The following is a 14898-nucleotide window of genomic DNA, read 5'->3' as shown; positions in this document are numbered from 1 at the left end:
TCAAGCGTATGTATGTATGTGGGTAAATATGTCCATTTCTTTGGTCCTCGCTGCATCCTAAACGGCTGGACGGATTATAACATATGAGGTATCATTGGATTCGTCGTAATTTGATATTCGTAAGTGCTTGGCAGTCTAAATTGAATTAAGATATTTTGGTTTGACTGGACATGAGTTCATCTATTTTACACACACCCGTTGGTATGCTTCGGATTTTCGTCTGTATATGATACGGGCTCATACATAATTGGTTCGAAGGGCCATAACTGTTATTTAAATTGCTAATTAATTATAATATATGAAAAGTTCGTGCGAGAGAAAGCGATGTAGAAGTGAGGTCACGACCCTCATTACTGAGGAATATGACACAAGGAAGAGGAGGGATATATATGAATAAATTAACAAATCAGTGTATTTTAGGGCTTTGAGTGCGTGGTCCAATGACAATACTTAACCACCATTTTCCATGTGTTTGTAGGAAGCTAATTACAAGAAAGAAATATTGTATCTACAGGAAATATTTAAGCAAAAGCCGAGGTTTGGCCTATGGTCTCTCAAGCAGAGGGCAATTTATTCTCAAGCAATTTATATGCGAAATTATTTTTGAAATTTACCATGAGCTTTACGGAGCTTTACAGTAATTTGATCAATTAATCTAGTACTTAATTAATTAATTCGTAGATCCGTGGTGAAAATACGTAAAAGTTAATGTAGTGATAGTGAAAACCTGCAGGAATAACAGAAGGTACCTGAAATAATAATAAATTAAAATTCGTTAGCGTGTTGCCTCTAGGGGGTTTCGTATGTTCAACAATAATAAAACAGTGAACCATTAGCATGTACTTTAAATACATTCTTAGGTATGCGCCATAAGGGTGCCACACTATTTACCGGCACGGACAATACCGACATGGAAATACCGGCCCGATATTTCGTGTACGCGCCCGTACAAACTGGTGTCAAACTGACAAGAGTTTCTGTGGGCGTGTACACGAAATATCATGTCGGTATTTCCATGTCGGTATTATCCGTGGGGTGGCCGGACAAGAATAGCTCCCCCCCATCTCATTCCGTTGGGTGTCGTAGAAGGCGACTAAGGGAAAAATCCAGAAGACGGGCAGCCATCAGCATAACACTGCGATCCCCAAGCCGCCTGCCAAGCGTGAGGATTATGGCAACCCCCCCCCCACCAAATAAAAAAATGGGCGAGTTGTCGTTCATTGTGGCGTTCTAAGGGGGAGGCCTTTGTCCAGCAGTGGACGTCTTCGGGCTGATGATGATGATGATGATTGTACGGGCGGGAAATAGTGTCACCCCGCGACAACGTAGTTGATTTATAGGTTTAAATATACTGAAGACATAAAGATAAAATAAGGATTTTTTGAAATCTTATCTTTATTATAAATATGAATGTTTGTGAAGATCTGTGAAGATGTTTGAATGTTTTGACATTTGTTACTCAATCCCGTCTAAACCGCTGAACTGATTTAGATGAAATTTAGTATACAGATACAGAACATAGGAAATTGTTTATCCCGGAAAATTGCACAGTTCCCGCGGGATAGCTATAAACGAATACTACGCGGACGGAGTGGCGCGCGGGCAACATGCAGCTAGTATTATGTATTTTATTATCAGTCACAAGAGATGAAAGAAATTAAATAGAGAAGTGATACAAGGCAGTTACTGTTTCCGGGCTCCGTTTGTTTAAATAGGCCTCGGAAATATGGTATCAGCTTCCTGTGACAGCATTTTTGTAGCTATAGGTATCTACAATTTAGAGATCTTTAAAAAACGAATCTACCGCAGCCTCTCAAAGGACTAGCAACGCATCTGTGATACTCAGTGATACCACTCGTGTTGCGGGTGACCATGGACGTTGGTGATTGTTTCCCATCAGGTGAATCGTAAGGTCATTTATTCAATTCAATCTAAAACTAATCTTTTGTTTTGAACAAAACTTCTATAGAAAAATAACATACCTGCTATATGTTGCTATGGTATTGTATTGTATCGTATACCTAACTCTTTATTGTACATAAATGTCATGTGAAAATAACAGTTAACAAAACAAAGAGATGTGCAAAGGTGAACATATCCCTTAAAGGGATCTCTTCCAGTTAACCTTTGAACAATCCAATCGTATTCTTGTATACGTCACATATTATCACGGAAAACTTTAACTGTATACTTATACGTAACTTACTTGTTTTCTCTAGTATACTGTGAACTAAAAATACTACCTCAGATATTAAGTTCCTCATGTAAGTGACAAATTGTTTTCAATGAGAAATAAAAATTCTATAAACCGAAGCTCGTTAGCCTTCTCTTACATTCATAAAAAAATTAGATGCTAGTAAAATAAGACGGTAAAAGCGATTGTGGTTGCGAGCGCACTAGACACCGGCATCTGGTCATTGTCAAAAAGCATTATCGACTTTTTGACATCGCTTTATATGTATCTACTTTACCGTACCGCTCTACCATAGTGTACGTAACAAATATTTCGTGTTTCAATCTTTGCGCGGAGTGCACGGCCGACGGCTGAAAAAAATGGCTACGTTCTGAAGCTACACTAACAGGATTGATGCTAAAACTGTTGATAATTGCATGATTTAAAATATATTCTTTCATTAATTCTTAACTTTGTTATCACATGTTATTGATCTGAATTGTAACAAATTCGTAATAGGTATTGCGATAGTTTAAGAACAAGCGTTGTGATTGGGTGAGTTTTTAGTTTTTTTTTTTTTTTAGTTTAATCTTTAGATATAAAGAACATAGTTTAGGAACCTGACGGGGTAAGCTAGGTGAGGTTAGTTATGTAAGACACAGGTAAGCTTGCCTTCGGAATCCAAAAGCTTAATGGTTACTTGACCCGAAATGTATATTTCAGAATCAAATTATTATTATTAGTCTTTTTTTTAATTTATGACGGTGGAAGCATTCTACACTTCCACTGAACCACAACTGAACGTACTCGTAGATATAGTTAGAACTCCTGCACCACCTTCAGAGGTACACCAGAAAGCACAACAGATGGTACATTAGACGGCATGTATTTAGCAGTCGCTTTCAAAACAAGCACTTCGCTTTTCTTAGAGTTGTATTTAAGACCCGTCTTTTCAGCGTACCGCTCACACACCGCTACAAGCTTTCTTATTGAGCTGATCGAAGGACCCAACAGCACCATGTCGTCAGCATAACTTATATTATTGACACAGGTACCATCAATATGGCATCCGACATGCATGCTGCTAAGCTCTTCCACCAGCTGATTGATGTACAAGTTGAAAAGACCTGGCGAGGTCAGTCTTCCCTGTCGGACACCACACTCAAGCTTATACTCCTCTGACAACGTATTTGCCCACTTAACCTGGTTAATCTGATTTCCATACCAAAACTTAAACAAGGATATTGACTCACCCTTCAAACCCGCGCTCCTTAACTTGTCCCAGAGTAGATCGGTAGAGATATTACTTAAATGTCCAATTGTATGCGACTTAAGTCTGGTTTAATGTCTTCAACTATATTTATTTTTTAATGCAAGCGCCCCTGAAGTTTTACCGTTAGAATTTCCGCATAAGGAAATAAAATAAACGTATTATATCCATACTAATAATATAAATGCGAAAGTGTGTGTGTGTTTGTATGTTTGTGTGTTTATTTGACCGTCTTTCACGTCGAGACGGAGCGACGGATCGGCGTGATTTTTGGCATAGAGATAGTTTATGGGCCAGAAAGTGTCATAGGCTACTTTTTATTCCGGAAAAATGCACAGTTCCCGAGGGAACGGCGCGCGATAACCGAATTCCAACAGGAACATTAGAACAAGGTACCTACTACGAGTAGCTATCAAATATTAGGCCCGAAAAAAAACGAAAGTGAAAAATTAGCAGGTACGTATGATGAAAGTGGAATTAACGAACTTAGAGCATGAGCCCCGTGGCAGCTATTACCCATTGGTGCGTTAGGAATTATCTGAAAATGTATCATAGGGATCAAGCTGTATTAACCCCACCATAATATAACACATATTCGTTACGCAGCGTAGACCATGTTACATTTCACTCAATTTTCCAACATGAAAATCCATACACTTATTTTCTTCAATAAAATTTTCTGATAAACTCACTCCTAGTTTATCACTGGCATAAAAAGTTTATAAAAGGTAACCTCAATCCTTTACCAAATTTTTCTGAACTAAAAAAAATTCTTTGCTCACCCGTGACCTTATGAGAGCTACGTTAATGCAAGATATGCGTGTTCATGCAGTTCCTCCACCTCCACACTGTAAGAACACACACAAATCACACAAACCCATCTATCAGCACATTATTATTCATCATTATTATTTATTACTATTCACCGCATTGGTGTTAACTGTAATGCTGTAATTTTTTGTTGACTAATAAATAAATAAATCAGCACCACCACACTACACTGACGCGTTTCGAACTCAACCAGAGCTCATCTTCAGAGCAACACAATCGTACACCATGCTACCAAATGTTAGACACCATGATGTATGTGTGTGTTTGGTGTTGTCTAACATCTGGTAGCATGGTGTGAAAATGAGCTCTGGTTAAGTTCGAAACGCGTCAGTGTAGTGTGGTGGTGGTGATAGATGGGTTTGTGTGATTTGTATGTGTTCTTACAGTGTGGAGGTGGAGGAACTGCATGAACACACATATTTTGGATAAACGTAGCTACGAGTATCATGGTCGCGGGTGAGCAAAGTAATGAGGGCTAAATATCGCTAGATGGCGTTAGTATCGTGAGGTTTGACGTTTGCTCGCGATTGGTTAAATAGCTAAATGAGCCAATCGCAAGCAAACGTCAAACGTCAAAAACGCCATCAAGAGATATTTCGCCTCTGTGAAAACCCTCATTGTTTTAGTTCATTGATATGGTCCTCCGCAAAGTAACGCCTGATTCAATAAATTTTAAAATGATTCTGACAAAATTGCTCTTAGTTTATCACTGGCATATAAACAGGCAGTTTAAAAAAAGTTGACCTCAACCATGACGCGCGCACAAAGGCGAGGTTGTGACAGGAGCCGTGTCCAGCGCATCTCCGGTGACTGTGCGCACAATGCGCGCGCGCAGCCATCTTGCGCTTTGTGAGCCAATGCTCAATAGCGTGGACCATCGTTCACACGCAGTTTTTTACCTTTTGCTGCTATTTCGCGGATTGTTTGAATAGATCTAAAATTTGAGATGAGTGGGATATTTTGGTTTGTTGATTCGGTAGGCGGGTGGGCTGTGGAGAGCATGTTACTGACGTACTTGGCGTAATAATAAATACTTAGGTATAATAAAGTAAGTATAAATGGTATAATAACATTGGTGTTGGTATTGGTGTAACAATCTATAGATCTGAAAATCTAAAATAAATAATAATTATTAGGTTTAACCTAAAAGTTACTTTAAAACAAAACCGGCCAAGAGCGTGTCGTACACGCCCAGGATAGGGTTCCGTAGCCATTACGAAAAAATCAAATAATATATTTTCAAGGATTTCGTATTGTGTTACTGAATCTTCCAAGTTTAGGTATATTTTATACCTTAGGCTGCTATTTACTCATAAACTACCTACTAATAATTCTCAAGTAATCTTAGCCGCTATAATTTTTCGTTCGATTTCAATGAAAAATTTGCACTTTAAAGTTAAATATTTCGCAAACAGATCACTGAATATAAAAATACCCCCAATGGTTTTAAAAGACCTATCCAACAATACCCCACAATATAGGGTTAGTTGAGAAAAAAAAATCACTCCCACTTTACGTCTATGGGAGGTACCCTAAAAAAATATATTTTTACTTTTTTTATTGTACTACTTTGTCGGCGTGACTGATATGTACATATATTCATGTCAAATTACAGCTTTCTAGTACTAACGGTCTCTGAGCTTACCCGCGGACAGACCGGACAGACAGACGGACAGACATGGCGAAACTATAAGGGTTCCTAGTTGACTACGGAACCCTAATAAAAAGCGAACAAGAAATGCCCAAGACCCTATAAAAGTACTCTGTCGCCTTCCTCAGAGAAAAACAGCTCAATGGTGGCTGTGTTTAGGTATATCAATTAAATAAATACCTACATAGTTTGAAAGAGTTGCAGTTTTATAAAAATACACACATGATTATGCGTTCAAAAGATATTCTTTAAGAGTATAAGACCCTTGTAAATTCCAATCCCCAAAAACGATTTTCATTTTTGCAGCATCCATCACTAGTTCCTCTCTCTACTTAACTCTTTACAAACATTAATGGGAAAAATATTATTTATTTCTATAATATTTTCATAAAACCAAAATATACACAGTAAAAGTTTGAATATATTCAACTAAGTACCTTAGGTACTTATAATCACTAAACGAATACTAGAAAAAATATTCAAAAGATAATATAATAAACTTTTTCCGCTTCACTGTAGGACTCGCGAGTAAAAATATGAAATACTTAAGAGTGAAAGTAACGTAGGTACAACTTGTACTCATCCAATTTAGGTTCCAGTTTTCTCCAAATAGGTTAAAGTTAGCCAGCCCTCATAAATGCTAATATAGAAATACTTATTACCGTTTAATTTCTGTCATATCCACAGAAGTAACGCTAAGATTCTGTGATCTCACAAGCAGAGAAAGGAATTACACAGAGTGACAGCCTGAATACCCTCATTAAAGCCGACCTCACGGTGTCTCCTTGTGCAGCTGCCACATGTGCCCCACATAAGGCCTGTTGTCACAGGTGTGCTGCTGTAATGGAAGCAATTGCGTTGTCGAGGCATAGAGCTTCGCACTGTTCTATCTTAATTATTGTTGAACTACTTCATCAGTCTAAGTTTCATAAAAAATCGCATTCAAATCGGGTCACCTGTTTAAGAGCTACGGTGCCACAGACAGACACACCTAGCGGTCAAACTTATAACATCCCTCTTTTTGCGTCCGGGGTTAAAAAGTGGTGCCATCTTTGCGGATACTAATTATGAAATTACCTAGACAGAAAGACAAATTTATTTTGGTTCCATCAGTTCCATCAGGTTACGAGTACGGTATAAGAAATTATAATATGACACTAAAATCTATCTTCTATCTTCTTCTTCTACATAAATAAAAATGAATCGCCGAAATGTTACGCGCATAACTTCCGAACGGCGGCACCGAATTAGATTTTTTTTTGTGTTCGTTCCTATTTGACAGGACAAGGTTTGTGCGTAACCAAATTTAAAAAAAGACTGGAACGGGGGCGTACCGCGAAAGTTACGTGGTGACACGACATGACACCAAAACCGACGTGCACTCGGTAGTATTTGAAGATATAGCTTTAGATAAACCTTTTTCCCGGGGTCTTCATTTGCGCTGAATTAGACTAGGCTATGCTGAGTTACGTAATTTTTGTGAATGAAAAAAATTGTTTCAAAGTCGGTCGCTAGTTAATCAATAGTCGGTCAGCTGTTAAAACGTGATTGAGGAAACTTGTACATTTATTATACTTATATATAGTACAATGCATTCTGCACCGATTGATTGCATGGATTCAGAATTTTGAACGAAAAAGAGGAAGAAAACGTAAATCTTTTACGTTTTACGAAATCATCTAATAATTCGGCAATTGTTCGCAGTGGGAACTAGACCGTTTTTCAGGATAAAAACTATACTTAGTTCATACTAGATCAATGTACAGCGTACAGGTAATGTGACTTTTTTCCAGAAGTTTTTAAAGTAAGTAATATATTTTATAGACACCGTCCTTATCTGCCTTACCTACTTACAAGAGGCAGGTAAGAAGTGGCAGGTTCAATATTTTGTCGAGCGTAGCTCACTGTGTCTACTTAGGCCAGTAGATTTAATATACCTACCTTTTCACTGCAATAAATGTAAAAGACATACCACACACATCTGCCAAAAGAACATTATTTTTTATCATCAAATCTCTATATATTTTATCTCTATTTATTTTATTAAAGCCGGCTATTGCTTACCTTGGTAAATCTCCATATAGGTACTTACCTGTGTTTTCTGTAAGTACTGCTTAGGTCCTATGTGTTGGTATGGAATACTCGTAAAGAATGATTGAATTGTATTGTATTTTTTTTAATCAGAAAACTTAGTTCACCTCCTTAAAAATCCATACCTACAAAATGTTATTAGATATATTAAGTACAGATTATAATACTTACCTAGTGGATAATATATGGTATATAGATAATAGTATGTATTATTCAGACGGAATAGGAAAACACGTTGCGTGATGCGAAGTAAATACATCTATCTATCTCTATCTTATTTTTTACTTATTTTTTGCTAAGCGCAAATTTGTTGTGTTTGTTCTTGTCAGGAAGAGGTTTTTATGAAAGAAAATTTAGAAAAATTACATCGGGGGCGAAGCTGCAGGCAACAGCTAGTTTTCAATATAATAATAATATGTACATGGATAGATAGATTGTTTATTAATATATTACCTTCTGAAAAAATATATTAGGTATGAGCTCATTATTTTCAGGTAATTATAAGAAATTCTCAAACGATCATCAAATGTATACAAAGAAAATAATGTAAAATAGTAATTGACATACAATCATAATTTACCTATCTGGCCAGTGCCCTAGGATCGATGCCTGAGGCAGATTTCGACGACGTCTTTAGGTACCTACTTTATGTTTTAGTTTCAGTCCAAGATGCAGCCAGCCATATGGGCTTTTCCGTAGGGTCAAGACTTGGGCAAATATAAATAATACACAATATAGTTTAGTTATTTTTAGTATAGTTTTTACTTCAATTGTAAATGTAGCATAAAATTATATATCGAGATAAAATAAGGGCACTTGGGAGCTGTTTCGCCAACCATTGATTAGTCTTAACTGACGATTAAATGTGATGCCGTCTCCGTCTATTCGAACAAAACAAATAGAGACGGCATCACATTTAACCGTCAGTTAAGACTATCATTGGGTGGTGAAACAGCCCCCCAGTGTTCGTTTCAAATTGTACGTTAAGACATGACCAAGTGAAAGTAATGTTGACAGTGCCAGTGGAATATACCTAATAGGTAAGTAGGAAGTTAAATACCAGTAAATAGATAGTAGGTAAAGATGTTTTTTATACAAATGCAAATCGGCTAGTTACCCGTTGGTTAACCAATCGCATGATAATCGTTATCGCATGATAATGCAATAAATTTTAAATTTATCATTAACTACCACTAACTAACTAACTTATTATTATTACAATTATTTAGGAGCGGAATTGTGACAGTTATCACGTCAGAACCTAAGTGCGACTTTACGAAGAAAAACAAATTAACTATCATGTAGTGATATATTGTGTGCTAATTTATTTTATAAGGAAAAACTCGTAACTTTTAAATTAAACCTATGAAAGTATGTTTGTTTGAGTCTTTAGTAATTACCCTTAAAGTTTGCGGTTATAATAAAAATACTTGATGTATAATACCTACCTAGTCATATCTAATCTATCTATCTATTCTTGTATATAAATACCTACCTATATATATTTTGGGGATCTCGGAAACGGCTCCAACGATTTCGATGAAATTTGGTATGTGGGAGGTTTTAGGGATGATAAATCGATCTAGCTTGGCCTTGTCTCTGGGAAAACGCTTATTATCGAGTTTTAGCCCGAGCAAAGCTCGGTTGGCCAGGTACTTGAATATTATACCTCCGTAATGGCGACGGTGTTCAAATAACTTGTCACTCGAAAACTGCACCATGTAATGTGCAATGACACATGACTCTCTGCAGCCTCTACGTTATCAAGGAATTCGAACGTTATCACAACCACATTCACCATCGACTCCAGCTCACTAATTTACCTATAGGTACCTGGGCACATAAGAGCTCGGGTTCCTCCACAGGTGCATTTCAAAGCATCGTCTCAGCCATATTTAATTTCTCAAAACAAAAACAAGTATTGGTCATAAAGGCGGGCATTCACGTGCGATTAGTCGACGGCCCAAGAACAACGCACAGCCATTCACACGCATAATGCAGCACAAACAGTGCGCAGGATTACGTCCACCTGCCGCCCCCCCACCCACCCCACGGCCGCGGACCTATTCATTTCTCACAATTAATCAAAATTAAATCAACCACCAACAATCCGGCCGACTTTCGGATTTACCATTCCGACTCTACAGTCGGATTTCAGATGGCGAAACGTTGAGTAGGCGTGTCCCCCACGAAGAAATCTGGCCAATAGAGTGCGGTAACAAAATATCCGTATTGGCTATTAGTAGGCCCCGCCCGCGCGGGGTGGGGGGAGCCTGTTCGCTGACGGAACGACGTATCGCGCTCGGGCCCGGGCGGCGTATGCGCTGTTTTAGTTGCCAGCTGGGGGATGGAGCGTTAGTTCGAAAAGGTCGGGCGGGGTAGGCAAGGGGTTGCGTTTTAGGATGGTCTGTCAGTGGGCGCCCCGGGGCGGCCGGGGGGGCGGCCGCAGCCGGGCGCGCCGGCCGCCGGCGCCGCCAGACGCGCTCCAGCTGCAGCGGCGAGCGCTCGCGTCGTGACCTTAACGCGGTTTTCCGCGATTTCCACCGTTGGAAGAAACTTGAACTAAGGCCTAATTTAGATCGAATTAAATTAAACCTACGGAGTTAAAGTGTCAGTAATTTTTATTAACTTTACAAAGTGTTATTAACTTGGAGTGTTCGAATGATGTATGAGTAAAGTTAGGTTTGGTGCACACTAGCACGATGCAAGCGATGAGCGCGAGCTCGAGCGCGCCGCGCGCGCCGCAGCGCTCGCCGTTCGGCATCCAGGAGCTGCTCGGGCTGTCGGACGCCAGAGACAGCCGGGAGCGATACTTTGAGAACAGAGATAACGATAGAGTGCTCAACCTGTCGGAAAACAGAGAGTCCCGGTCGCCGTATACACCACAGTTCCCTTTGCCGGCGTCGATGGCGAGCAGAGTGGCGTACGCGGCTGCGTTCAACGCGCAGGCGGCGGTGGCGGCGGCCTTCCTCCCCGCGCCGCCGATGCTGCACCACCCTCCTGGTAAGTCTAACAGTTTGCCCTTTGAAAACTCCTGGACTGTTATATTCTATAGCTTCAATATCGTCGTTTTAATATCAGGTAGCAATATCAAAGTTTGATTCCCCAGTTTGAAAAGGTATCGACGAAGTTATAGGAATAGAACTTACTTAATCGCAACGCTTAATAAGGATTTGTCGACCAACTTTTTTTTTACTAAAGATGATATTATTTTGTAGCTATACATTTATAATGGTAAATAGACGAGTAGCTAGACAGTTTCTAGATAGGTATAGAAATTAGTAGGTGTGTGATGGAGCACCAAGAATATGCCTTCACTTTAAGGCATATTGACTGAAGTAGGAGACCATAGCATATGAAAGTAGGTATGTATGTTTAAAAGTCTGAAAAACAGTAAAGAAGAACTTCTACTTCAAAGAATACCTAACTTTGGATAGGTAGTAATTTTGTTTAGTCAATGAGAATCGTGTACTGCAAAGAGCGGGAAGAAATAGAAAATTATGTAGAGATACAGATTTATTAGATTTCAAAGATTGATATATCCTGTTAATTCCTATCCTACTAGATAAATAAAACCTAAAATTACCGGACATTATAAACATATTTAGTTGAAATTAAAACAAAAATGTAATGAAACTAGAAATCTAGATCTAAAAATAGAAATGTAGGGGTTTAGGCTACACTACTTTGATGATAATTGATATACATAAGATGATAATGTCCGATGATAGATGATAGGTCTGATAGGATGCTAAAATGAGAACGACCGAGGTGAGTGCTGAATGACAACTGATTTATTGATAGGTATTAAATGTTATGCTAAAGTAAATTGCAAGCGTGTGCAAAGGCTTGCGCAACATAGTCATACGAATACGTGTTACAATAACCAAAGGTAATATTTACGGTTGACTGTACAAGAAATAATTTTACTTTCCTTTTTACGAGTAGGTACATGTAGTAGAGTAAATGAACATAAATTCTGTCATCACACATTTATTCTACTTACATAATTTTGACCAATACTCACAATCTATTTGATCTGACCTCTCGTCCCAGCCTTGTGCCGTCGGCGGCGCGCATTGTGCGCGTGAAGGAACATTTAATTAGCACTCCTTTCATTAGGCACAATGCTTTGAGCCGCCGCGCGGATCCGCTTACACATTATAACTGAAGATTTAGTTAATTAATAGTATTAAGCAGTACAATATGCAGCATTTTTACCTTTAGCTGATTTTTTTTTCATGGTGACACTCATACACGCGTTTGGTTCTTCTGAAATAAAAAAAAGTCTTTTAATTTTTCTTTAATTTTTTTGTAGTTGATGCTCACATAAAATATTAATTTGTACCTCCATGTTTTTATCTTACACGATTTGAATTAGATTAGTAAATAACTATTATCATTCTAATTTGATAGATTAAAGTCGATATTAACAAAGTTAAGCAATTTGAGCGTTGATTTTGACTTATTTTTCTTGACGGGGTTATCCTTTTTACTTTAAACACTGTCTTATTATTAATATAATGTAATTTCTTGTTTATAATTTCATGCAGGATATAGGTATTTATAGAAATACTCGAACTTTAAGCTATATGAAGTTTCTGCAGTTTTCAGTCTTGCTTCAGTTTTCAAAATGGCGGGCGAGCGCGGCCGTCGGCCCCACTCTTAGACTTACAAGTTGGTCTAAAACTGAAAATATGCTTCTTTATCAAATCAAACAGTTAACAAATCGCTGCTTATATACAAAAGTGCCACAAATAATTATAAAAAAGTTCTTTTATTGCGGTACTCGCATTTTAAATAGCATTTACCTAATGAATTTTTTGCATTAAAAGCTCTGTTGACTTTTTATACATATTTGTGTCGCTTTTGTTTATATACCTAAGCAGCAAAATGTTAAAAACTTTATAATTATGTTTTTGTGTAGGATCTAAAATCGTTAACTAAAATTACAAATTGAAATTATTTTATCAATTCTTTCAGTCAGTTACATTGATACGATTAATCCTAATGAGATTCAGGATAAGTGGTAATTTGGCCATCAATTGAAATGTTAAGCCAAAGCTTTCACCTACCTGGTACTTACCTGGTTAAACTAATTTACCTATCAATAATAGATAATTTACGCAAAAAGTCTCTGGAACAACTTATTAGCTTCCATCCACACGAGTTAACTACCTACCTACGGTAAGTAAGTAATTAATATTACCATTACTTAATAATATTTTATTACGTAATTTTCTTATGCATATTTCTATTTTTTTGTAGGTTTATAGTTTTTATACCAAACAGCGAATATATTGTTAGGTATTATTCAAAACAAAATCGAAATGTTGACGTAGGCAGCAACGCAATAGGATTCCTCGACTCAAAATTACTAAACCACTATAATAGACAAAACATACAATACAATACAATACAATAACTTTTTATTGCACACCAACACAGTAAGCAGTACAGGAAACACAAGTATATACACAGAGATTTTCTAAGGTAAGCAATAGGCGGCCTTATCGCTTCAGAGCGATCTCTTCCAGGCAACCTTTACAATGGACAGAAATGAATACATTTTAGCAGATGGTGCAATTTACATACATTTTACATTTATTTACATTTTTTATTTAACATAGGTATATATATATATATATAGCCATGCTGTTTTTCCTGTCCTGTCCTTTCCTGATTTTTTTGTGTTTTATGAGGTACCATCAGCCAAATATGAGGTCTACCACCCTAAGGTTGATAATCGTTTGCATGTCACAAAAAATAATGATAAAAGACGTGACTTTAAAGTTGGACTTTAGCGACATATTAATTTGATAGGAATTTGTTTAAAAATTGATAGACCACTTATTTATTTGGCTGATGGTAGATACATACCTGCTAACACTTTCTCTTATTTTTATATTATAAAATTGAATGTTGGACTTAGATACCTACTCTACCTAACTTTATATAAAGTAAAATATATATATATAAATATGTGTAATATGTGATGAGATGATAAATGCTTTTATAACTTAAATTCTTACACTGTTTTTAATAATTACCTACACGTACATGTAAAATTGAAGTAAAAAAATAAAAAGAGGGGGCGGGGCGTCCAAATCCCGTATTCGAAGAATAGAATTTGAAAAATTATATAGATGCCGAAGGAACTGAGGTATTTATATATTAAAAATTTATAAAACTACGACATATCAAGTTAGGTAGGTAGTTTACAAGTGAGGACTAGTTAGTGCACTCAGTGCACTCTGGCGCACCGCCCCGCCCTGCGCGAGCGCAGTTATTGTTCCGTCTGCAACTGACGCAGCTGTCTGTGTTAAACGCGAAGCAGAAAACTGTTAAAAACCGATATGGTATGGTAAATACTTAATTTCTTATTTAATTGCCTAATCATTAGCTATCTTCAACCTACATAAGTACGTCCCACTTCTGGGCATAGGCATCCTGTTGAAATTAATAGAGCTTTGACTAGGATTAGGAACTTTAAACATTGAACTGTAGCTGGTGTTTGCAGTTTGTTTGCAATGTTATCTTTCACCGAAAAGGTCATAGTCAAATTTCAAATGTGCTACAGATAGATAAGTTCCGAAAAATCTCAAAAGTGCGCAGACGAGTCTCTGCTTGAGAGGGCCATGTGAACTAGGCATGTAACACACTAAAACAATCCCTTAATCAAAACTCCCAAACATCAACACGAAAATCGAATCAACCCTTTGCCAAAACAAACTTATAACCTCTTTATCCAAATCCCATATCAGATTTATTTTCTCGCGAGCACTTGAAATTCTAAAACAAACGTAAACCCAACAGACTCGTACGCTCACACGTCAAACAATCAATGACACCTCCTCACAATGCGATCGACAAAGGCCGTTT

General features: G+C 37.5%; 1 protein-coding gene across 4 annotated transcripts in view; it reads left to right on the top strand.

Annotated features, from left to right (window-relative positions):
• Window positions 1-10455: 10455 nt before the first annotated feature.
• Window positions 10456-14898, top strand: part of LOC141429820 (visual system homeobox 2-like) — a 145658-nt gene continuing 141215 nt past the window's right edge. For all 4 annotated transcript variants that reach the window (XM_074090377.1, XM_074090376.1, XM_074090375.1 and 1 more), the window contains exon 1: window positions 10456-11019. In XM_074090377.1, the coding sequence (XP_073946478.1) occupies window positions 10719-11019 (301 nt within the window). In that variant the 5' untranslated portion in view covers window positions 10456-10718. The remainder of the gene's footprint in view (window positions 11020-14898) is intronic.

Source organism: Choristoneura fumiferana, chromosome 7, assembly GCF_025370935.1.
Source record: "Choristoneura fumiferana chromosome 7, NRCan_CFum_1, whole genome shotgun sequence".
Taxonomy (NCBI): domain Eukaryota; kingdom Metazoa; phylum Arthropoda; class Insecta; order Lepidoptera; family Tortricidae; genus Choristoneura; species Choristoneura fumiferana.
This window is presented reverse-complemented; position numbering and strand designations above follow the sequence as displayed.